The sequence below is a fragment of the Glandiceps talaboti genome, chromosome 15 (assembly GCF_964340395.1).
Source record: "Glandiceps talaboti chromosome 15, keGlaTala1.1, whole genome shotgun sequence".
Lineage (NCBI taxonomy): Eukaryota > Metazoa > Hemichordata > Enteropneusta > Spengelidae > Glandiceps > Glandiceps talaboti.
Genome location: NC_135563.1, coordinates 23871658 through 23895513, shown reverse-complemented (window position 1 = coordinate 23895513; position 23856 = coordinate 23871658). Strand labels below are relative to the sequence as shown.

Below are 23856 nucleotides of genomic sequence, written 5' to 3'. Positions count from 1 at the left end.
AAAAAGAAATGTGATGATCATTACAGATTTCTATTGTAACAAGTACTACACTCTACTTTTTAAAGCATTTTTTTCTTTGAGGTCCTAGTTCTTGACTTTTTTTGACACAAGGAAATGACGCGGCACTTTTCTTGGAAAACCACCTGAAGTAGATGATTTATGGGGAGTTAACTGAAGTGATAATGATGGAAACTGAAAGAATTAAAGTTGGAGAAATACTGGATTGATAGATTTTTATAATTCTTTCCTATGTTTCTCTCTCTATTTTTATCACTGATGAAGTAATAAGGATGCCAGTACTTCTATGTTTTTCATCTTAGCATCTTAAAAAATGATTGGTCAGTCAGTAGGTTAAAAATGAAAGACAGGTAAAAAACAAAGTAAGTATGAGTACATATTGGCAATATTGAATTTGATTCATAATTTTGCTTCAACAGTCTGAATGACAAAGTTAGAAGGAAACTTTGGGCAATGCGTTTTTTATTAAATTTCAAGACAATAAAATCTTGCCCAAGGATTTTAGCCATTCAGAAACAGATGACAGGAATGAGGCATGATTCTAAGCTGGCCACTCTAACCATTCAGCTAATCATGACTCCACATAGAGTAAACATTATTATTACATATGTACCAGAGATTACTTGCACTGGTGGGGCTCATATTACTAGTGTTATTTGCACTACAGTGCAATGGCAAAAACAATAATGCATACCTGCATGCAAATGATATGCAAATGAGGATGCACTTGTTCATTTTACATGAAAGCGTGTGATTGCATAGTGTCATTTTTTATGGGAATTTATTGTTTTTGGATCAACATTTGTAATAATGACAGAACCACATGCTGCATGAGTGCCTATTTTGGTACTTAGGAGTATAAACTGTATTTGCACTCATGCTTGCAATGTTTTCTGTCACACTTTCACTCACTATGCTCGTGAAAGTACTGCCACAATGAACACTGCAAGCAGTCATGCAAGCAGTCGTGCAAACAAGTATGCTACACTTGCACTTGTGCACTGGGGTTGTGTCATAGTATTTGGTAGCCATTTGGGATTCTAATAAAGCTTTATTTTGATATTACTTTGACCTCTATTTCAAAGATTTGCACAGTAAACCCCGACATTTTTTACTCGATTTTAACTAAGAATATGTTTGGGTTTCTTGAGCAATGTATCATCAACAGTTTAAGGCTTTTTTGGAGTGCATACTTTGGTAACATAAAGAAAATAACCCAAACTACAGCAATTGCTTTAAGCACCTGAAATGATTTTAAACTGTAAGAACAGAGACAAATTGTAAATTGTGATAAATTGGTTTGATGTTGGCTAAATTCACAGACATTGACAGTACTATGCAATTTATTATGTACAAACATCTCCCATCTGATGTTGAGATTTTCATCAAAGATAATTTGTTGGTATCAGCTGTAGCTTTCTCCAGTATTGACATTTGTTGTTGAAGGCAAGCAGATAAATGAACAGGCAGGCAGACAGAGATATAAAGTACCCATAACTTACATAAATTACCTGTGACCTGGGTATATAAATTACCAGTAACGTATGTAAATTACCTGTGACTTATGTAAATTACTCATGACTTATGTAAATTACCTGTGACCTGGTATGTGAATTACCTGTGACCTAGGTATGTGAATTACCTGTGACTATGTAAAGTACTTGTGACCTAGGGATGTGAATTACATGTGACTTATGTAAATTACTCATGACTATGTAAATTACCTGTAATCTGGTATGTGAATTACCTGTGACTATGTAAATTACCTGTGACCTAGGTATGTGAATTACCTGTAACTATGTGAATTACTTGAGGCTGTGACATGTACATAATTATCTGTGACTTAGGTATGTAAATTATCTGTGATTTAAGGTTAAGTACGCCGAATTCCGTCGCGCATACGTTTGTGCGCAATAAAACCCCCTAGACTGACGAAAATATACGTGTGCGTCGGCCATTTTTTAGTTCTGCAGACGATCAATCGACGGTACCTAAGATGTTAAAATCCGGTAGTGGCAAATTTTTGAAACGGAGTGAATTGTCACGTCGTCTAAAGGTAAAAGAAGCAACAGTGAAAAGGTGGCGTGTACAATCAGTAAGTGGGGAGTATCCAAACCGTCCGTTGGATCCGGACTCGATTGCAAGTAAAACTAATGTTACGAATGCTGATAGAGACAAGCTGACAACAACGACCATCAAGGATGTCCCTTGGAATGAAGGTGTAAGAGTCGTCAATCTTGGAGTACTTGCTCAAGAGTTAGATTCGTGTAAAGTATGTCGTAACCATCTTCGTCTCATCAAGTGTACTGGCGAAACTAAGTACGGGGGAGGCAGTGTTTTACATGTTGAATGTCACAACTGCGGTGCCAGCAATAACGTGTACACAAACAAAACCCATCGAAATGTCGGACAGAAGCGTGGAATGGCAGCCTTCGATATCAACACTAAAATAGCAACAGGTATGTGACATCGTTGATTTTGATGAACATAAGATGTAACTACAATCGTTGTAATGGTGAATATGTATGCCATGGAGATCTGACCTCTATTTTCGGGTAAATACTAGTTACAGATTAGGAAATGAATCACATTCTTTCCACCTACATGATGTACTGTCTAATGCTATTATTTTGGTTACTATTTCACATACTTGTACTTGTATTGTCTCTCTGACTAATTGGGACTATGTTGATATATTTCTTGTATATATGCTTGGAATATCTGTAATTGTATAATAATATACCCTTTGTGATTTAAATATAGACTTCCATTCACAAAATCATACCGTTTCAGTTTGATACATAAAGCTTGATCAAATTTAAAAATAAAGTTCATTTTAGTGAAGTAACTACTTGTTCTCAAATGTATATATAGATTGTAAGTATTCTCCTTTTTATCACCCCAAGGTATGATCAATGCAGGTATTGGTGAAACACATGTCAATACCATGTTTTCTTCCATGTCACTACCAACAATGCACAACCGAACACTGAAACGTAAAGAGAAATTAGCTGGGGAAGCTATTACCCATGTAGCAAAAAGATCCTGCCAGCAAGCTCTTAGAGATGAAGTGATGTCCTCAAAGAAACCAAGGTATGTTATTGAAATGTCACAAAAACAAACACATACACACATGAACCAACCAAACTGATCAATAACTTAAAGAAAGCTGTTAGACATACAATGTAGCAGTAAAAAAAATACACAAGCACAAGGAGAAAAGGGCAAAAAGCATTGCTGCCACAGAGGTCAGAGAAGGTGTTACATACCAGCAAGATATTGGGCTTTCAGAATCATACCAAAATGAAGAAATTCCTGAACCAATAAAACCACCTACACAAGTACCAATTGATTTAGGACAGTATACCCCAGTTATCTTTGATATTGAAACCACTTCTGCATGTAAGTATAACTGCATGAGTAAAAAGTATTCATACTACAGTTATATGATAATACATGATAGCAAGGGTAATATCATGATTTATGGCATGCCCAAGGGATAGTGGTCATGACAGTAATATTGATGATGCCTGAATGTAAGGAGAGTGTATCATCAATATCACTGTTATGACTGCTAGTCCAAAGATGGGCAATGAATTGTGATATTGCCCTTGATTTAATGTATTGTTTTATTTCACTGAAATGACTTTCTAAAAACTGAGTCAAAGTTGGGATGCCAAAGTTGAATTGACTATTGCCACTGAAAAAGTACCATTTGAAATGTAAGTATAACCAAATACATAGTTGGTAAATTGATAAGTTTAGAGTACAGTTAGTGACTACCCTAATTAATTTTACTGGGTTTTTTTTGTACACACTGATTGACAAAATGCGTTTCAGTAATTATGTGTACTATACAACCGTTTGTTACATGTAGGTACAAAATTGAATTCACAATTCAGATGTTTTATTTGACATCAAAGTACAACATCACTCACACAATATACCTTGAGAGTCGAAAACCAATACTCAAACACTAAAGCAATATGTCACCCAACATTGAATTTTAACCTATTGATAATTTAAGTCGAACAATTGAAATGTAGGAATGTGTAACATGTTACATTTCATATATCCCTATCATGTACCCAGAATTACTTCCAATGTAGTTCAGTGGAGAGCACGTGTATCAAACCTGTGCTGTAATTATTACTGAACTAATGTGGTGTCCATTGTATTGCAGATTCAACTGCTGAAATAACCCAGCTTTCAGCAAGGTATGATCAGCACCAGTTTGAGGAGTACATCTTACCCAGGCAACCTATATCTCAGATTGCATCAGAGAAGACACACCTCACGATTGTAGGAGGAAAACTGTGCTACAAGGGCCAACCAGTACAGTGTGTACCAAAAGAGACTTGTCTGACAAAGTTCTTAGCATTTTTGAAAAATGTTCATAATCCCATCTTAGTTGGTCATAATTGTCGTTCATTTGATTGTCGTTATTTAATTAAATCTTTACAGGATACCTCTTTACTAGACCAATTTCTCACAACTGTGGCAGGTTTTGTTGATAGCTTACCTTTATTTAAATCTATTTTACCAGGTAGAAATTCTTACTCACAAGAGAGTCTTGCTAACGATTATGTAGGCCAGATATATGATGCACATAATGCCACAGCTGATGTTATCATGCTACAGAGGTTGATTGAAACATGTAATGTATCACTGTCAACTTTGTTAGAAAACAGTTTTACATCACACTGTGACTGGATAGTTCAACACCAGCACTACAAACATGAACAGTTTTGTAACTACACTACCCTAGTTAGTCTTGTTGATAACAAAGTGCTTAGCAAATCTATGGCTCAGAAAGTAGCAGGATCTGGTTTGTGTTATCAACATCTTCATTTAGCATATCAGAGAGATGGTTTCAATAGTTTAAGGGATTTATTTTCTGAAGATAGTGGTGGTACAGTAAGAGTTACCAAGTCTGACCGCATCATAAACAATGTTTGTCACTTTTTTAATAGTCTAACATGAGATATGTAATAAGAATATTGTTAGTTTTCTTTCTTTTTTCAAGTAATAGTGAACAAGTTCGCATGATCATTTGTCATATAACAGGGCATAGATACTTGACTAACTGTGTCAACTAAATTTTTAAATGTTTTAGAAATCAATTGTAATAGAAGAACAGTAAGTTGAAAGAGATTGCAAATTCTTGACACTCTGTAATGTACTTTTTTGTAGCCTGCTAGAAATCATACATACGAAATGTGTATAGACATATTGGTAGAGAGATATATATTAGTATTATTTGTAATAAAAAGTCAGATTGTTCTCTCAGTAATGTTCTGTGTTTGTAAGTGAGTGATGTGTGTAGAAGTGTGAGGATATGGGAGCTGAAAACAGTTGCAATCATGCATATTGTGTAACATTAATATGAACAGTTTCACATATTGAAAATAACATTGGAATGCCCTATGCACAATGTTCAGTATAAGCCTCAGACTGTATATCTGAGAGTAAGCTAGGGGGCTTTGGAAATATTGCAAAATATGGCATAGGCGTGTCTTTAACCTTGTCTACTGAGATTCCACAGTAGACCAAACATTGAAACTTGGTGACAATTGGGAGGGGACAAAGTGACCTTTGACCGCTGATATAAAAGGACCCCCTAGGCTCTCCAATTTTAGCAAAGATATTCATTTGAACTGACCATGGCCTTATCAATTATCAATGTGCCAGATATAAATGTTCATTTATTTTGAAAATAAGCACGGTGACATTGCAATTTTATTTTGGCAAAGTGATCTTCATTTATCAAAGTTTCATTCAACAAAATTTCAAAGAAATGACAAGACTAACAGAAAATTGGTGGTAAAAACAAAGACTGTCAATTGTAAAAATTGTAAATGACAGTTATTGGTCAATTATAGTATCAAATTGGCTTGGAAACCATTTAAACCTTTATTATTTCTGAAATTTATTAGCTGTTCTTTGATATATCTTGAAAACATTGCATATGGGGTAGTATTTTACATCATTTTGCTCTATTTTTCTGAAGGTTGTCAATTTCAACATATTTAAGGCCCCAAGTTTGGTCATGTTTCCATGGAAACGTGACTCGGCGACCCCTATTTTTTATATCGTTTTTTGAAGATTCATGTATCAAAGATCGTGTATGCCAAATTTCATGAAATTGACAAGACTTTCAAAAAAGTCTCATTTTGTAGTACATCTCCTTAAGGTATGTAAATTACCCATGACCTAGTCATGTAAATTACTTATGACCTAATAATGTAAATTACCCATGACCTAGTCATGTAAATTACCCATGACCCAATTATGTAAATTACCCATGACCTAGTCATGTAAATTACTTATGACCTAATAATGTAAATTACCAATAACCTCGTCATATAAATTACTTATGACCTAATAATGTAAATTACCCATGACCTAGTCATGTAAATTACCCATGACCCAATTATGTAAATTACCCATGACCTAGTCATGTAAATTACCCATGACCCAATTATGTAAATTATCCATGACCTAGTCATATAAATTACCCATGACCCAATTATGTAAATTACCGACGACCTAGTCATGTAAATTACCCATGACCTAGGCATGTAAATTACCTTTGACTTGGGTATGTAACTTATTTTTACTTTAATGTTGGTGAATATATCAAAAATGACAAAATAAAACATACAGGAGAATGCTGATCTAAAAATAGTCATAATCTGAAAGAAAAATAGATTATGAAATAGGATAAAAATGATTGATATCAAAGGAACAGGGATAATCTGATTAATTAGAGGAATGTATACAACTTGATCAGTTGCAAGTTTTCAATTAAGGAAATACCTGAATATTGGGAGATTAAGGTAGTTGTATGATTTAGTCAAATTATTATACACTGTCAGGTATATTGCCATCCTATATTGATTGTTACCTTCTTTCAAGTGCTGTTCATTTTGTTCTCATTAATACCAGGATTTTTTTGCATATAGCTTGGAAAAAAGATGCAATGCTCAAATAGAATGCATTGAAATGAATCTGAAGAAAAATTGAAAAAATGCCCTTTAGAGAACATAATACATCATGAGCCAAAATGATTGGTTACTATGACAACTGCCAAACAGAATATACAATATAGGTTTTGAATGCAAAGCGGTATAAGAAATAAATGAGTGGAACTTACAGTGAGATTATTCTTGTAAAATTGAATGATGTGAGGATGAGATTCATCAAAATACCGACATTTTCATAAGTATATATGTGAAAACACCAGTAATTTGATCAGGCGATGGCAGTATGTTTTGAAATATTGATATTCATTGCATAATTTATCTTCTTTTTTTTTATACAAATAAGTACCCTCTCATCTTTATCATACATGGTGAATAAAATATGCAAATCTTATGCCATTAATCAATTTAAATATATTTGTCAAACTGCAGATGTTAGTTATACCTAGTATACAATCCTGCATAAAGCTACCCTACTTGATAATTTGCGGTATCATACTGTGAAACGCCACACCAAATATAGTACAATCCATCGGCTAGAAATTTGCAAGTGATATTGCTTTTTGTTTTATTGCTATTTCTGCCATTTGGCAACTAATATTATACCATCAGTCATTTGAGAAAGGTACATAAAATATTGTTTTGGTCATTACTATAATGCCATAAAAGGTAAAAATAAAATCTTCATGGCTTAGATATGAGGTTTAAAGACATCACGTGACTCCCTTGCCCTTTTTGAGGCAGGTTCTTCCGACATATAACACCCACTCTTCAAAACCAATATCCTGACTGTATAATTTATATGGTAATAGTAAACTGTTGTAATGAAATAATTCAGGTAGTGGGTAGGAGTGTATCATTTCCTGGTGTATGAATACTGTATGAAATACATGAATTTGTGAATATATGATTAATGAGAAAAGAAGAATTATCTACATTTTAGACTAGAAATTTGAGTGTCTTAAATTGATTAAAAATGGACAATCGTTTACTGTCTTTGCAGTAAAAATGACATACTGTCTGTAGTCTGGCAGATATGATGCGTGATGTTGCACTATCAACCTTCTCTTGCACATGTCATATCTTAGAGACTAATTAACAGCCCAGTGCATTCATGCTGAACTTAAACAAATATAATTTGAACACTTGTTGCTAGGTAGTGCTTGTTACAAGGCAACATAAATGAATGTCAACGAACTTGAAATCTTATTATTTTGTAAATGTATGATGTACATTCAATCAAGTATAGAAGTTAGTCAGGAGTTATCTGTGAGTATGGTATGTATCATGGCTAAAAGTGTAGAAGTTGGGAGTTTAATCTGTGAGTATGGTATGTGTATCTTAGCTAACTACATAGAAGTTGAGAGTAATATGTGAGTATGGTATGTGTATCTTAGCTAACTATGTAGAAGTTGAGAGTTATCTGTGAGTATGGTATGTGTATCTTAGCTAAGTATGTAGAAGTTGAGAATAATCTGTGAGTATGGTATGTGTATCTTACATGTAGCTAACTAAGTAGAAGTTGGGAGTTTAATCTGTGTGTATGGTATGTGTATCTTACATGTAGCTAACTAAGTAGAAGTTGGGAGTTTAATCTGTTTGTATGGTATGTGTATCTTAGCTAACTAAGTAGAAGTTGAGAATAATCTGTGAGTATGGTATGTGTATCTTACATGTAGCTAACTAAGTAGAAGTTGGGAGTTTAATCTGTTTGTATGGTATGTGTATCTTAGCTAAAGTGTAGAAGTTGAGAGTAATCTGTGAGTATGGTATGTGTATCTTAGCTAAAGTGTAGAAGTTGAGAGTAATCTGTGCGTATGGTATGTGTATCTTAGCTAAAAGTTTAGAAGTTGGGAGTAGTCTGAGTATAGTATGTGTATCATAGCTAAAAGTGTAGAAGTTGAGGGTAATCTGTGAGTATGGTATGTGTATCTTTATAGCTAAAAGTGTAGAACTAGAAGTTAGTCGGGACTTATCTGTGAGTATGGTATGTGTATCGTAGCTAAAAATGTAGAAGTTGGGAGTTATATATGAGTATGGTGTGTGTATCTTCAATAGCTAAAAGTGTAGAACTAGAAGTTAGTCGGGAGTTATCTGTGAGTATGATATATATCTTAGTTCAAACTTAGTGCAGAAGTTAGTCAGGAAAATAAATGTTTTAGAACAGTGTAGTAACATAGGATTTCTTTTACAATAATGGTAAAAAGTATTCAGCAAGTAGCTTAGCTGAAAATCACCTTCACATTTACTTTTTCAGATATTTGCAAACTTTTATCCATAAATACTTAATATGTATTGCAAATGGTATGACCTAAAAATGGTCTTTATAAACAGAGAGATGACCTGTAATTGCATACAGCCAATGTAATGGATATAAATGAAATTGTTGTCATCGACGTTATTGGTATATGATATAACTACAAGGCATATCTGAAGATGAAAAATGTCCATTTATGAAAACAAACAAGGAGAAAGTCAGAGATGACATTACAGTATTGATTATATTGTGTTGTGAGTTACTAGCAAAACCAATTATACAGGGTAGATTTGATCTCCTTATTAGAAACAAAATTAATGGTTGCTATGGAAATAAATAATATTTTGTATCTGTTCAATTTGAAAACCTTGTCAAACCTGAGAAAACTAGATTACATTGAGCATGCTAACCAGGGAACATGTAATTAAAGTATAACTAAAGCCTGAAAGGCTGACCCTTATAAAATGTTTATTTTTCTGTTTCTCATTGGAACACCTGAAAAACGATCAGTCAATTTGGCAGTTAAAAAAATAGAAAAAAGAAGTTAGTGTGTACACATGTTGGTGATGCTTTTCATAAACATAGTTTTATTTGCCCTGATGCAGAAATGACAATTAATGTCAGATGGAAACTATCAACCATTCAATTCATTTCATGAGAATGTGGGTAGTGACAGGAGGGGTTGCACAGTGTGATTAGGTAATGCACCGGATAAGTAATGAATGTCAGTATATTAGCGATATTGATGACAGGGGGTGTTACAGTGGGCCTTGGTAGTTCCAAATATATTTTGTTTGTAGCTTACATGTAATTTTATTTTACATAAATGGAAGTCCAAATTTTGTGTGTGTTCAATAAGGAATTCAATGTGAACATAGTACAAGTATGGTCGAAAAGTTTATTGACAAAATATTTTTATTTATAAGGTTTGACTAAAATGATAAAGAACAAATTCAAATTGTTTTATGATCGATCACCAATCACCAGATATTTCTCAATGTCTGTAACAATACCTGCCACTATAACTGTTGCAAATAATTAGTAAAAACAGAGGTATTCTAACACCACTATACATGTAACTGTTATATTGTGAACAACTCTTATTAGTAAAAACAGATCTGTTATGCAAACTGTCTTACTGTTGTTCTTTTCACATATTGATCCCTATGTGTACGAGAGAGAATAAAAAATACATGGCACGTAAGTTGGACATAGATCATTGTACAAAAGTACTGTAACATCTCCTGTGTGGTTGGATGGATTATGAAGCTGGATTGTTATATCCGATGATATTGAATTTTAAACAACTTTAACATATGTGACCCCTTCCCAGGGGGGCAAGCAATCATCATGTGACTCTACAGCCCCCAAGTGTTTATTTACTGTTTTAGTAAGATTGCAACCAGTAAGTTCTTATCTTGTGCACTGCTTGAATACTAACATATAGTATGTGACTTGGAAATCAAAATCTTAAACCTTTGTAAATTTGTTCAAGAAAACTCAGACCTGTTCTTAGTTAAAATAAAGAAGAAACAGACAGTTGTCACTGAATATATTTTTGAAAAAGACGTCAAAATGATAGATTTCTTTTATCATTTCAATAGGTCAAGGCACAAGCTTTCATAAGATTTGAATAACTGGTTTTCAGGGAAATTGGCCCAAAGGTATATTCTACCGTAAAACTGAATGGAAGTGAAGAGTTTATGTACAATATTTGAACCTTTTCAATGTGACTTTAATCTTTGACTCGTATAGGTGCACCATAAATTTAGTTAGACAGTTTGGTAGATTACTTTAATTTTGTTGTTTGAAAACCATTTTCAAGATTTTGAAATGTAGATTCTCATTTCTTGTTTATTTTCCATAATTTAATTTTCTTTCATTTTCAAAATTCAAATCGACTTAAAATATTCAAAGTGTTCATGTATACAGGTTCTTCAATCAAACCTTGCACAACTGTCAGATACTGTAGTCCAATTATGTAGATCACTTTATTTTATGACCTTAGCAATAATGAACCAATGGCGGCTGTAATTGGTGTAAAAATTCAGAATATGAATGATTAAGTTGAAATATTGGGAGTATGTATCTTCAATGAAGAAGACCTGTTACTCATATTTTAAACACTGCAAAATCAAAGACATAAAATCCCATTGTTTGGATGTAGAATGACCATGAGTAAATTTTCAGTTTTAATGCATACAACTTTGCTTACATACAGTCCTTGGTTGTATTGCCTTCTACATTTTAGCCACCTTTTACATTGATGTGGTAATTTATCACAGTGAACAATGTGATCTACTAGTATTCATACCTCATATTTTAACCCATTAAAGTGTAGAATGATTTGTACTTTTAACACTAAAAGCTATTCATGTAAATACATTAAGTGAAACACACAGGTCAACCATAAGGAGAGATTTAACACTAGCCTTGAGTATTTAATACATAAAATGATATCACGAAAGGATTAGTAACTCAGCAACTATCAAACTGATAAATTCATTTAGACTACCAGCTAAGTTAATCTGTCTCAAAATGACAGATTACACATTTTAAAAATGAGATGATACATTAAGATACATGTGAGAAGACTTAAAAGTAGGAAGGATGTAGCCACCTACTCTGTGACATATGTCATGATTGATTTTGTGTTTCCTACAAATCTTTTTAGTGAACAAGTCATTATTATCTAATATTCTTTTTCAAACAAGTACATGTATTGAGAAAAGTTAAAGTTCTGTTAGTGTTCTTCCTTAGAAAACAAGCTCTGTCTTTCTTTTCTATTTTGTATTTGCATTCTCAAGGACTTACTGTGGACATCTATGTATATTGTGTTACTATGTTAATTATACACATGTAAATGAAAGCAGGAGGAGAATTAAATCATCATATTGTATTAGAAAACAAATACTACAAAAGTAGTGTGATATGGTGATGATTGGATAAGCAAAAAATAGGAAGTAATGATGGTGTTGTGAATAAAAGTGGTTCTCTAGTTATCAGTTGCTTCAATTATCTGATATCTTGAAGCAGCAGTGTGAACTATTCATGAGAAGTGCATATTAATATAGTTCATTTACATATTTCACATCGTAATTATGGTATCATCAGCAGGAAGCAACAAGAACTACAAATGTAAATATGTTCATGAACTGAATAATTGATTCAAAGAGATACATATTAATTAGCTCATTTACATATTCCACAAACCGTAATCATGATGCCATCAGCAAGAATCTGAGAATTATATATCTATAAATCAATTGCATATTAATGAGTTAATTTGCATATTCCACAAGTTATGACTATGTCTCCTGTACTTTTGAGACAAACTTTAATACACAACTCAAAAATTTAGCTGTCAGTATTTCATCAAACAAGGAAAATGCTTGTGACCTGAGGGTCGGCCTTGAGTTGAAGACTAAAAGTGGCAAAACCTTTAAGGTCATGAGTCTGGCTGGTTGCAGAAAAATATTTGGGAATGCTGTAATTGTAAATGTGCAAGCATAATTGTATGAACCATTGGAAAGAAAATGGTGACTTTGAAAGTTTTTACTCATATTTTGAGTGCTACAGAACCAATGATGTAGATGTACATAATTTGTAAAGGAGAAAGACTCTGGTATAAATCCTGTATGTTTTGTTCAAACGCATCCATTTTTGTTTGTGACAATTTGAATTGTACAGCCATAGAATTGATGATGTACTTCATATTTTGATAGCCCAGAAACTTGTGTTGGTGTTACTATCTGAAGCAGCTCTTCTTGAACCAGTAACACCAAGACTGGTCTCTGGGGTAATATTGTGACTGGTTTGAATTCCAAAGCTACAGAATTCATGACATACTAGACATATTGTTTTGACAGGAGCAACCAGAGTGAAAAAACTGTCATTGTAGAGTCAAGTGTGGAAAACTTTACTGTGTAAAAGTGTTCTACTATGATGCAGTATGAATTTTTACAACCCACCTGCTTTCTCCAAAATTATTTTGTCAAGGATTCAAACTTAAACATGCCAAGACAAGAACTTGTAAGTTTTTTCAGAAATTCAGAAAAGATTTATGGGACCATGAAAAGAAATTGTGTAACTTGAGATTTCATTAAATCCATGGTAAGCTGGCAGTACGGTAGACAAGGTTGGAAAACACACATAGAGCATGAACAAATATGGCGTTGGTTATTCATAAAAAAATTGTATTATTGAAATCCATGAATTTATTGATGAGATTGACAAGGAAAAGAAAATTCTGTATGCAATCATTGTGAAGATGATCAAATATCTGAGGAGCTTATTGGTCTCCGAAATCTCTAAGAGTAATTTTCCTTTTCCTGTGAATTGGAAAGCAATGAAGCATTCAGAAGTTCTACTCTGGATTTCTTATAGCGCATTGTGCCATATTTAGCATGTGTGATAGCCTGTATTCGTGCCTAATTTGTTGTTTCTGTATTGTCATCTTCAGTTTAGACATTACCATGGTAACAGACAGTTTGGCAGTGTCAACTTAATGGATCACACCTTTTCAATATGAAGCAATTAGTAGTACAATGAGTATGGCAAATAAGGAAGGCAGGGGTGCAAATCCCGTGAGGTTTTCGTGTGTACTTGTAGAAAGCAAGCATTATCCTCTAGGGTAATATGTTATTCACTGCTTGATGTGCAGTTTTGTAAAAGGACCAAATTTAAGATAAAAATGATTGTGCTGGAAGACATGATCACTTTCCGGTCGACTTATTTAGCATAATTATATGGGCAGTGTTCATCACACTGGAATAATTCTTCAGCAAATATGTTTAATCGACTGTATGATAATCTAACTTTACGCTATCTATTCTAATCCACTGAACTCTTGTATTTTGAAGCAAGAAAGATGATAATGAAAATCTAGAGATATAAGTTGATTTAGTGTTGTTAAGCTATGAATCAAAGGACCAGAAGAAAGATATCCCATGTTCCCTGTCTGAATACATTCATGTATGAGTACACTCCGAATATCTGTCCGAATTCAACCAAAATATGTCTGAATACACTCCAAATATCTGTCAGAACATACTCCAAATATCTGTGTGAATACATTCCAAATATGTCTGAATACATTCCAAATACCTCTCTGAATACATTCCAAATACCTCTCCGAATACACTCCAAATACTTCTCTGAGTACTCTCCAAATGCCTCTGAATACATTCCAAAAACCCGTCTGAATACACTCCCAATACCTGTCTGATTTAATATACTCTAAATACCTCTCTGAGTACACTCCAAATATGTCTGAATACACTCCAAATATCTGTCTGCATACACTCCTAATATCTGTCTGAATATACTCCAAATACTTCTTTGAGTACACTCCTAATATCTGGGTACACTCCAAATACCTATCTGAATACGCTCCAAATAGGCTAGATCTCTGAGTACATTCGAAATATTTGTCTGAATACATTCCAAATACCTTTCTGAATACAATTGAAACAACCCTCTCTGAATACAGTCCAAATACCTGTTTGAATGCACTCCAAATATCTCTCTTATTTTACTCCAAATACCTATCTGAATACACTACGAATACCACTGAATACATTCCACATAGCTGTGTGAATACATTCCAAATATCTGTCTGAATACCGTCCACATATCTGTGTGAATACATTCCAAATATCTGTCTGAATACATTCCAAATACATGTGTGAATACACTCCAAATATCTGTGTGAATACATTCCACATAGCTGTGTGAATACATTCCAAATATCTGTGAATACATTCCACATATCTGTCTGGATACATTCCACATATCTGTTTGAATACATTCCACATATGTCTGAATATACTCCCATTAGTGAAGTAATTATGTTTACTTGCCTGCATACAATAACATATTTGATACATTTCTTTTATGAGTACGTAACAAAAATTACACTTTTAAGCAAACTGCAAAGAAAATAAAATTGGTGGTTAAAATTACACTGAACAATTTATATGTTCATGATCTTTATTTTTGAAGTTTTACAGTTTAGCTCTAATAAAAAAAATTGTATGGTTCCAATTACACTCAATTTTAGAGTAGGTGGGTAGATAGATTTTTTATTTTATTTTATATTATAATCTTTTTCATGTGTAAGAGTGTAGTTCATTTTTTCCATTATTTTGCAAATGGTCTCATTTCTTCCTATCAGATATACAGCCATTATATTTTGTCTTTTTAAGTTGATGTCAGTTTCCGCATCCACTATTTCTCGTGAGACTTCACAATTTTTTGCAATTTTATTATCTTTTTCTCGATTACGTTAAAAAAAAGTTTAGGGTCGGCAGTGAAAAGCTAGGTGGGGTGGGGTAACCGAACCAAAGAATTATCTTTTTAAGGCCTTATGAAAACTAAAAGAGGTGATTATGAATCGTGAAAATACTCATCCTGTGTATAGGTGTGAAAGTAGATGACTAATTTCAGAGGAGGCTGGAAGGGGTGCAGAGCATGATGGGAAAAAACAACTCTGAAAGCTCATTATGCAGTGAGCCTCCATTGTGTACACTTTGATCGTGTGGTATGTTTACAATGGTGGCTGGCTCATTGCTCACCAGCCGTATTTTGGGGCATTTTCAACTCGCCATAACTTTCACAACAATTCATGATTTTGGATACTTTAAAGTGAAAATTTTGACTGATATTTCTCCCTCCGTGCTAGAAGACTCGATTTTGTAATTATTGATAGGAGTACTGTGATTTTTCAGCAATTTCGTGAAGAATACTTGACCCCACTGAGGTCGGAAATTTCGGCCCGGTTTTTCGCCCAAAATTTACACATTTTGCAAAATAGATGTATTCTTGTGTACTTTTAAATGGCTGTAGTTAGAAATAGACAAGGTCTGTTCAAGATTTTTGGTAGAAAGTGGGTGATCCGACCCAGAGTCGAAGGTGGTCTCCTTTGACAAGTGATGTGACGTGACGTGACAGTGCAAACATGCAAGCTTCTCACAACTTGCTCAACTACTACTGTACAGTAATTAAAATCAGTGTTCACACCTAATTTCACCATTGACCCTACACAAAAGGGTCTATGTTTTCGCACATGTCTGAGATATTTTCAAGTAACATGTAACTTGCAAATTCGATATCACCTTGCAATCGTGACACCAGAATCGAGGCAACTCGCGTAAGCAGGTTGTATTTTTGAGTGCAGTGTCCTGAGTTCAGCGCCTCAACTATATTCAGTCTACCTGACTAAAACGTTAGATGTCTACCTTCCAAAATACAAACATTTGCTCAAAAAAATAAATAAATACAACTACAACAAGACTTCGGCCTTTGTATTATCAAGTTATCTATTGCCACAAATTGTGCGAGTCTCTCAGTTTTGCATATTTTAATCCAACATAGTTTTGCTCTTGTCTGGTGACATACATGTAGCAAAATGTGCTCAGGCTACGTAAATTGTGGTAATGTATGATGAGGTATTTTTGATCATGTAAGCATTGTGAAATATTTATAACTAGCAAGGTAGATTATGTAAATTTGAGCTGGAATGGCAAGATTTGTAGATACCGAGATATATCATTTTGATATTTTGAGTGACTGGCATGACAGCCATGTCAAGAGGAAAATATTCACTACAGTGTTTTCTGAACATATTAAAGCTTAGCCATAAAATAGGCCTTGGAGGTCTCAATTTTCTATCATACAAATTTGTAATACATGACGTTGTTGTACATTGATTTTTTTAGCAATTAATTTGTAAGATCTAAGCTAAATTCCATGTGGCCACATCAGTCATACAGCTATCGTCAGGGGGTAGGAATGGGGTTTACGTCAAATTACATTCAGGTCTTTTTCTTGCACAAGACAAATTTATAGAAGTCAACACAGAGATGGTTTAATATGAGACAAAATGTAACATGAAGAACAGAAGAAAGTCCAGATTTGGCAGAGCAAATCGACTAGTGATAGCGAAGAATCTGAAAATAAACAGAAAAATGTCTTCATAAGAGTGAAAAGGACAACATTTTAAGTATACAAGAGGAAATTCTGACAATTAGTGTTAACGATCACTGCAGGACACGAGAGTGTCAATAAACACGGCCGGCCGGCAAGTGTCGGACAGCCGTCAATGATCAAGTGACTTCGCGTGTTATATGCACGCACAATGGGTCGCCATCTTGAAAACATCGAAATTCAACAAAAAGTAGTAACAATTTATACACATTATAAAGCAGGGTATTCGGGTGATCGATGCAGAACCATAAAATTCATGACGATAATTAATAGAAAAGTAGCAAAAACATACATAGAAACATAATTTTGTGTTAAAACAACTGAGGTGAAAACCTCGGAAATGTAGATATCAATAACATTGACTTGTCAAGTACCAAAGTTTGTGTTCGTTTTAGACACTCTATAAAAACTGAAAACATGATTACCTCGTTGCATTACACTCGTAATGGTCATTTAAAAAAATACTGATCGTCTGAACGAAAGACTAATGATGCAAATGGTAAGAAAACGGATAAAAGCATGAGGTCAGCATGAGGTGAAACGGTCACATTGGACCCGTCACGTGAGACCCTTCCGGTATCCTCTGACTAATTTCTTCAACATACATCTCTGAGATGTCAAATCATCATATTCATTCATATCATTTACATTATGCAACAAGAAAAGATATGGCTTAGTTGTAAGTGATAGTACAGCTAGCGCCCAAGAATTGTTGAAACTATAAACACTCAAATAAATTAATGCCAACCTCATTACATATATTCTCATCACAAATTACTTTATTGAAAGTGAGAGTAACCTAGAGGGTTGTAATTTTCTGTATAAATTCCACTTTGCAGTATGAAATATAATGAAAAGTGAGGATTGTTGATTTCTGTATTGATGTCATATTGTCTCAAAAACAAACAAAACGTTTGTAATAAATTTATAATATGAGAAATTTTTGTATATTCTCAGTTCAGATGATAAACTTCCTTTTGCCAAATTCCTTTTAGATACATCTCGAAAGATATCCTCAGCAGACAAGTAATGTGTATTGTATTTTTGTCTTGTATTGTATTGTGTTTACTATACCATGCTTTAACAGCATATTGTAATCAAATAAAAAAAGTAATGTAGTGGGTTGTAGGTTTTTGCATTAATGCAACTTTGCAGCATAAAAAAACAGTGAGATGTTAGAGTAATCTAGAGGGTTGTGAATTTCTGTATTAATGCGTCATAAAAACTGAGCTGTTAGAGTAAACTAGAGGGTTGTGAATTTCTGTATTAACTTGCGTCATAAAAACTGAGATGTTATAGTTTACCTAGAGGGTTGTGAATATCTGTATTAATGCGTCATAAAACCTGAGATGTTAGAGCAACCTAGAGGGTTGTGAATATCTGTATTAATGCGTCATAAAACCTGAGATGTTAGAGTAACCTAGAGGGTTGTGAATATCTTTATTAATGCGTCATAAAAACTGAGATGTTAGAGTAACCTAGAGGGTTGTGAATATCTGTATTAATGCGTCATAAAAACTGAGATGTTAGAGTAACCTAGAGGGTTGTGAATATCTTTATTAATGCGTCATAAAACCTGAGATGTTAGAGCAACCTAGAGGGTTGTGAATATCTGTATTAATTCGTCATAAAAACTGAGATGTTAGACTAACCTAGAGGGTTGTGAATGTATTACTGCAACTTTGCATCATAAAAACAACAAAACGTTAAATTAATGTAGAGGATTGAAGATTTCTGTATGATTGCCAGTTTGTGTCGTGAAAAGCAAGCCAACGTATAGTCAGAATATGACATTTTAGTAGTGTGAGCACGCATCAAGCACACAAATTAAAAGTGGAAAGACATGAAGTATTGTGTAACTCTGAACTGACAGGTGCAATAGAAGGTAACATATTAGACACAGAAATATTCCATTAAGTTTCCAACCTTTCAAATTTGTGAATTAGTGGATAAGCAATAACTAGACGTCACGCAATTTTGGTATTAGACTCTAGAGTATATACGTGGTAGTTCACGTCCATCTGTCATGGTTTTTGTATAATAGACAATATGTATTGAGGAGGAAATGATGGTTCATTACACTTGGAACATATTCAAGTTTATTGTCCAATTTCAGTGTTACTGCTTCACTTTCACTGAATTGATTGGCTTTAATTACAAAGTTACGGGAGCTAAATGCATTCTGAATGCAAAACTGTTTGTAGAATCAGGACGTAGCACATAATGAGATCATCTTTTACTAATTTTCATATTATGTTTCTGTATTAACTTGATTGTGAGCCTTGCGTCATCATTTTTGTATCGCCACTGACCCCTTTGTCACATGCGATACATTCTTAGACCACTCATACATTCTCATTTCAATTTAAAGGAAATATTGGTGCCAACCAATCAATATTCCATTCCAAGCAGAATGAAAAGAGTCTTAGACCTCAAAGTTCAAAGTAATATTGGTTGAAATTTCCCAAGTGGAATAAATTGATGAATCAATGATGGAGACCTAATTTCAGAGTATACTAGAAAACCCGTGCTTCGCATGGGTTATACATATTTTGTTAGGTGAAAACTAGCATGACATAATCACAACTCAAGAAAGTCAAATTGCTTGATATGAGTAGTGTATGACAGGCATCATTGGCAGTGAGGAATATTTCCCACAATTTCATGTAGAACTGTCATGCAAACATAACTCTAGTAAATGATCTCTACTCAACTCTGCCGAATTTGAAAATACCCTGCATTCTTAGTATTATACAGATAGTTTGTATTATAGAAATAGATGAGCCTTCACCCATGGTAGCTAGGTTATGTGTAATATTGGTATGACCTATGACTAACTTTGACCATCATAGCACAGGTTATAAACATGGCATGCAGTGTTTTTGCTAAGGTTTGGGAACCCCGGTAACAGAAAGGGGGAAAGAGGTAAAACTGGTAGTGCTTCCCATGCAATGTATCATAATTTTGGTGGGGAACCCCGGTAAAATGATGTGGGAACCCCGGTAGATTTTACCTACTTACCGCCCTTAAATAAAACACTGGCATGTAACAACAACTTGAATAAACTAAGTCCAATTGCTTCATATGAATAGCACTTGACAGATGGCATTGACAGTGATGATGCCAGCAAATTCCATGTAGATCTCTTTTGTGAACGTAGCTCTGCTAAAATATGTCTATTCCCTTCAGTTGAATTGGAAAATACCCCAGACAAAACTCTCGCTTAATAATATTTTTATAGATGGTTGTGTCGTTTATAATGTTATTGCTGGTGTAACTAGAAATATGTCACAGACCTGGTTTTCTGAGTTCATGGTTGTGTGACTCAGTTAATAACATTGTGCATGGGGAATGTTACAAGTGTTTTTCAAAGTTCTTGATAATGTCAATCATTGAAAGTGTAGCCCTTAGATACTATAAGGGCTATAATGTTCTAGGAATTCTAATCACAGATTGTATTTGTGTAAAGACACAAACCATTCCAGTGGAGAAGAAGTTTGTGATAAATTCCCTTAAGGATCCGTCAGTTTTTCATTCCATGATTCTATATCTATTCTTGGTTCATGAATTGAAAGAATCACTTATCAGTGAGCAACATTGATAGATGCAATATGATTGATTGATTGATTGATTGATTGATTGATTGATTGACTGATTTATTTGCATGGTTGCTCAACTTATCAGTCGCCATATTGCAGCTCAGCCCTGACACAAATTATTTTGATTGATTGATAGATAGGGATGAATTAATTGATTGATTGATTGATTGATTGATTTGCATGGTTTCTCAACTTATCAGTTTCCATTATTTGCAACTCAGCCCTGACACAAATTATTTTGATAGATAGATAGGGATGAATTGATTGATTGATTGACTATTGTCTGAATAATAGATGATTGGAATGCAATCTCCATTTTCTCACATTACATTTCAGCTTTCATTAATGTTTTTTTTTGTGCAAATTTATTTTAGGACCCGAGGTTCAATAGAGAAATTGATAAGAAGACAGGATATAGGACACACAGTATCTTATGTATGCCTATTTGCAGTCATGAGGGTGAAGTCATTGGAGTAGCTCAAATTATCAACAAAATCAGTGGTGATCATGAATTCACCTCTAAAGATGAACAGGTAAGAGATCGATAGTTACCATGGCAATGCAATTGTTTATCAGCACTCTATCAAGGCAATTATATTGTCTGGACATGGTGGTTTCTTTGTAGCACTCCATTATATCATAGATTTGTAAAATAACACTAAGTCTTACAGCATAATATGTGATTAGAAGGTGACCTTTTTCAAGGAGCATACAATTATGCAATATGTAACCTATATCTTCAGTGTGTAACTATATACTTTGTCACAACAAATACATTTTGAATGCCAAATCAATTTCTGCATCATACTTTCAATAGCCAAGATGAATAATTTGTTCTGCCGTAACCATAGCAATTGTTCATTAAGTATTCTTACAATAAATACATTTTCTATGGACTAATCATTGATAAGAAAGGACCTATTTGTACAAAAATCATTGACTTTCTGTCACAGTTGACTAAGTACTGTATGAAATACACGATGGTGAATTGATTGAAACCAAATTAGTGAAATGTGACAAGTTTATCGATGTGGTTAGAATCAATGCTTCTACTGTGTGTGAGACTGCATGATGTGTATTGGCATGTCATTTAGATAAGTGTGACAAAAAAAAGACATGTTTTAATGATACACAGTATTAACTTATCCCTGACTCCCCTTGTAATTGGAATGATGGCCAGGCTTAATTTGACATAGAAAAAAAATGAACCTTTGGAATTTAGTTTAGTGTGTAGCTGATTACAGAAGTTCATTTAATTCCTGTCAAACTCATTGATGGCGTAAGTAGTGTGTGTGTGTGTGTGTGTGTATGTGTGTGTGTGTGTGTGTGTGTGTGTGTGTGTGTGTGTGTGTGTGTGTGTGTGTGTGTGTGTGTGTCTGTGTGTGTGTGTGTGTGTGCGTGCATGTGTGTGTGTGCGTGCATGCGTGTGTGTGTGCGTGTGTGCGTGCGTGCGTGCGTGCGTGCGTGCATGCGTGCGTGTGTGCGTGTACATATGTATAAAGCAAAGTATTGAGATAAGGATATAGGGTCTGGCATGTCACAGAGAAAAGTGCATTGGTTGTTTTGGGCCTTGTGTATTTTATTGACTTCCCCACCAAAAGTATAGCAAATGATATGAAAATCAATTTAGTGCATAGTAATCACTCAAATCTGCTGATGGAGTCCTTAGTGAAAGGAGGAAAGCTCTAGACACAGCTTTCTAAAATGATTTGTGTTGGAAATTGAAATGTTTATACTAAGTTAGTATGATATGAAAATCAAGTTTGACACATGATTGACCTCTCTGTTACCAGGGTTATCAAACCTCAATGGAAACATTTATTACTTCCAATACATATTTTCAGAGTCACAATATAACTTTGCCCATGACTATTTAGTATTAAAATTTGGGCAAGAATAATGTTTGTTCAGCAGAACTATAGTTAACTGATAAGTTCCTAACATTTTGACAAATAAAACAGTTATTTGGCAAAGTTATAGAGACGAATGATCTCATATAATTCATATAGTTCTACTGATAAGATACTACTGATATGAAGTCTTGGGATTGAATCATAGGCCTTTAAAATAGAATTTAGGATCAATTGGATGATCAGGCTATAGAAACAGAAACTTACTTTAGTCAGAGATTTGTAATTTAAAAGCCAGTGGATTGGTGAAGTACTTGTAACGGTATTAAACCATTGTAAGAGGGATAATCAGCTTTCTATTGTGACCTAAGAACTTTGGAGGAGGCTTGACGCCCTCTTTGTACCCAACAATAACATTGATTCAATTGTTGATTTCTTTCTAGAATTTTTTAGCAACTGTGGGGTCAATAACTCGATGATTAAGAAATAGAGAAGGCAGCCTCTTTTGTTTGTTGCCTACTACTGTGCTGGCACTAGACCAAGATGTTCTTAAAGGTGTTTTTTAATGGTTTAAGTAAATAATGGTTGTACTTTTTTATTGTGATAATGGACATTAATGATACAAAGAGATTTCTTGTGTAGCTAACATTCTATCAAGACAATACCCGTAACAAGTAACCAGAGGACAGAAACAAGTGAAAGAAAACCGAGTTTGTAAATCCAGTTTGTAAAACCTGGTAAATGAATCTAACTATTCCTTGGAAGTGACTGTTGGGATGTTTGTAAAACCTGGTAAATGAATCTAACTATTCCTTGGAAGTGACTGTTGGATTGTTTCAAATGATGCCACTTGAAGTCAAAGATTATAAAATGAAAAAAATTGTTTGTTTGTAAGAGAACAATTCTAGAAAGATGTAAGTGAATGAATAATAGAACATGTCGTTATATGGAAATATTCAGCTAAGATCTCATGGGAGCATGTTACATCTCTGGAAGTTAAACAATTACAAAAGAGCCTTGATTAGTCCTTGTTAGTAACTGATTCACTATTTGTTTGCAATTTGTCCTTGTTAGTGTGCATGAGAAAAAGTGTTAATGAAGCAAGGGAATTCAGACCCAATTATACCTCCTTAGAGAGACAGAGTACTTGACAGTCATTGAAA

The 23856-nt window shown here is 34.0% G+C and overlaps 2 protein-coding genes across 8 annotated transcripts in view; both read left to right on the top strand.

Annotated features, from left to right (window-relative positions):
• Positions 1-23856, top strand: part of LOC144446984 (cGMP-specific 3',5'-cyclic phosphodiesterase-like) — a 128394-nt gene that overhangs the window by 44938 nt on the left and 59600 nt on the right. For all 7 annotated transcript variants that reach the window (XM_078136862.1, XM_078136860.1, XM_078136859.1 and 4 more), the window contains exon 2: positions 21218-21376. In XM_078136862.1, coding sequence (XP_077992988.1) covers positions 21218-21376 — 159 coding nt within the window. The remainder of the gene's footprint in view (positions 1-21217; positions 21377-23856) is intronic.
• Positions 1945-20471, top strand: LOC144446811 (uncharacterized). Its single transcript, XM_078136652.1, has 5 exons — positions 1945-2477; positions 2925-3111; positions 3242-3420; positions 4202-4935; positions 20337-20471. The coding sequence occupies exons 1-5, from the start codon at positions 2015-2017 to the stop codon at positions 20469-20471; spliced, it is 1698 nt and encodes a 565-aa protein (XP_077992778.1). The 5' UTR covers positions 1945-2014.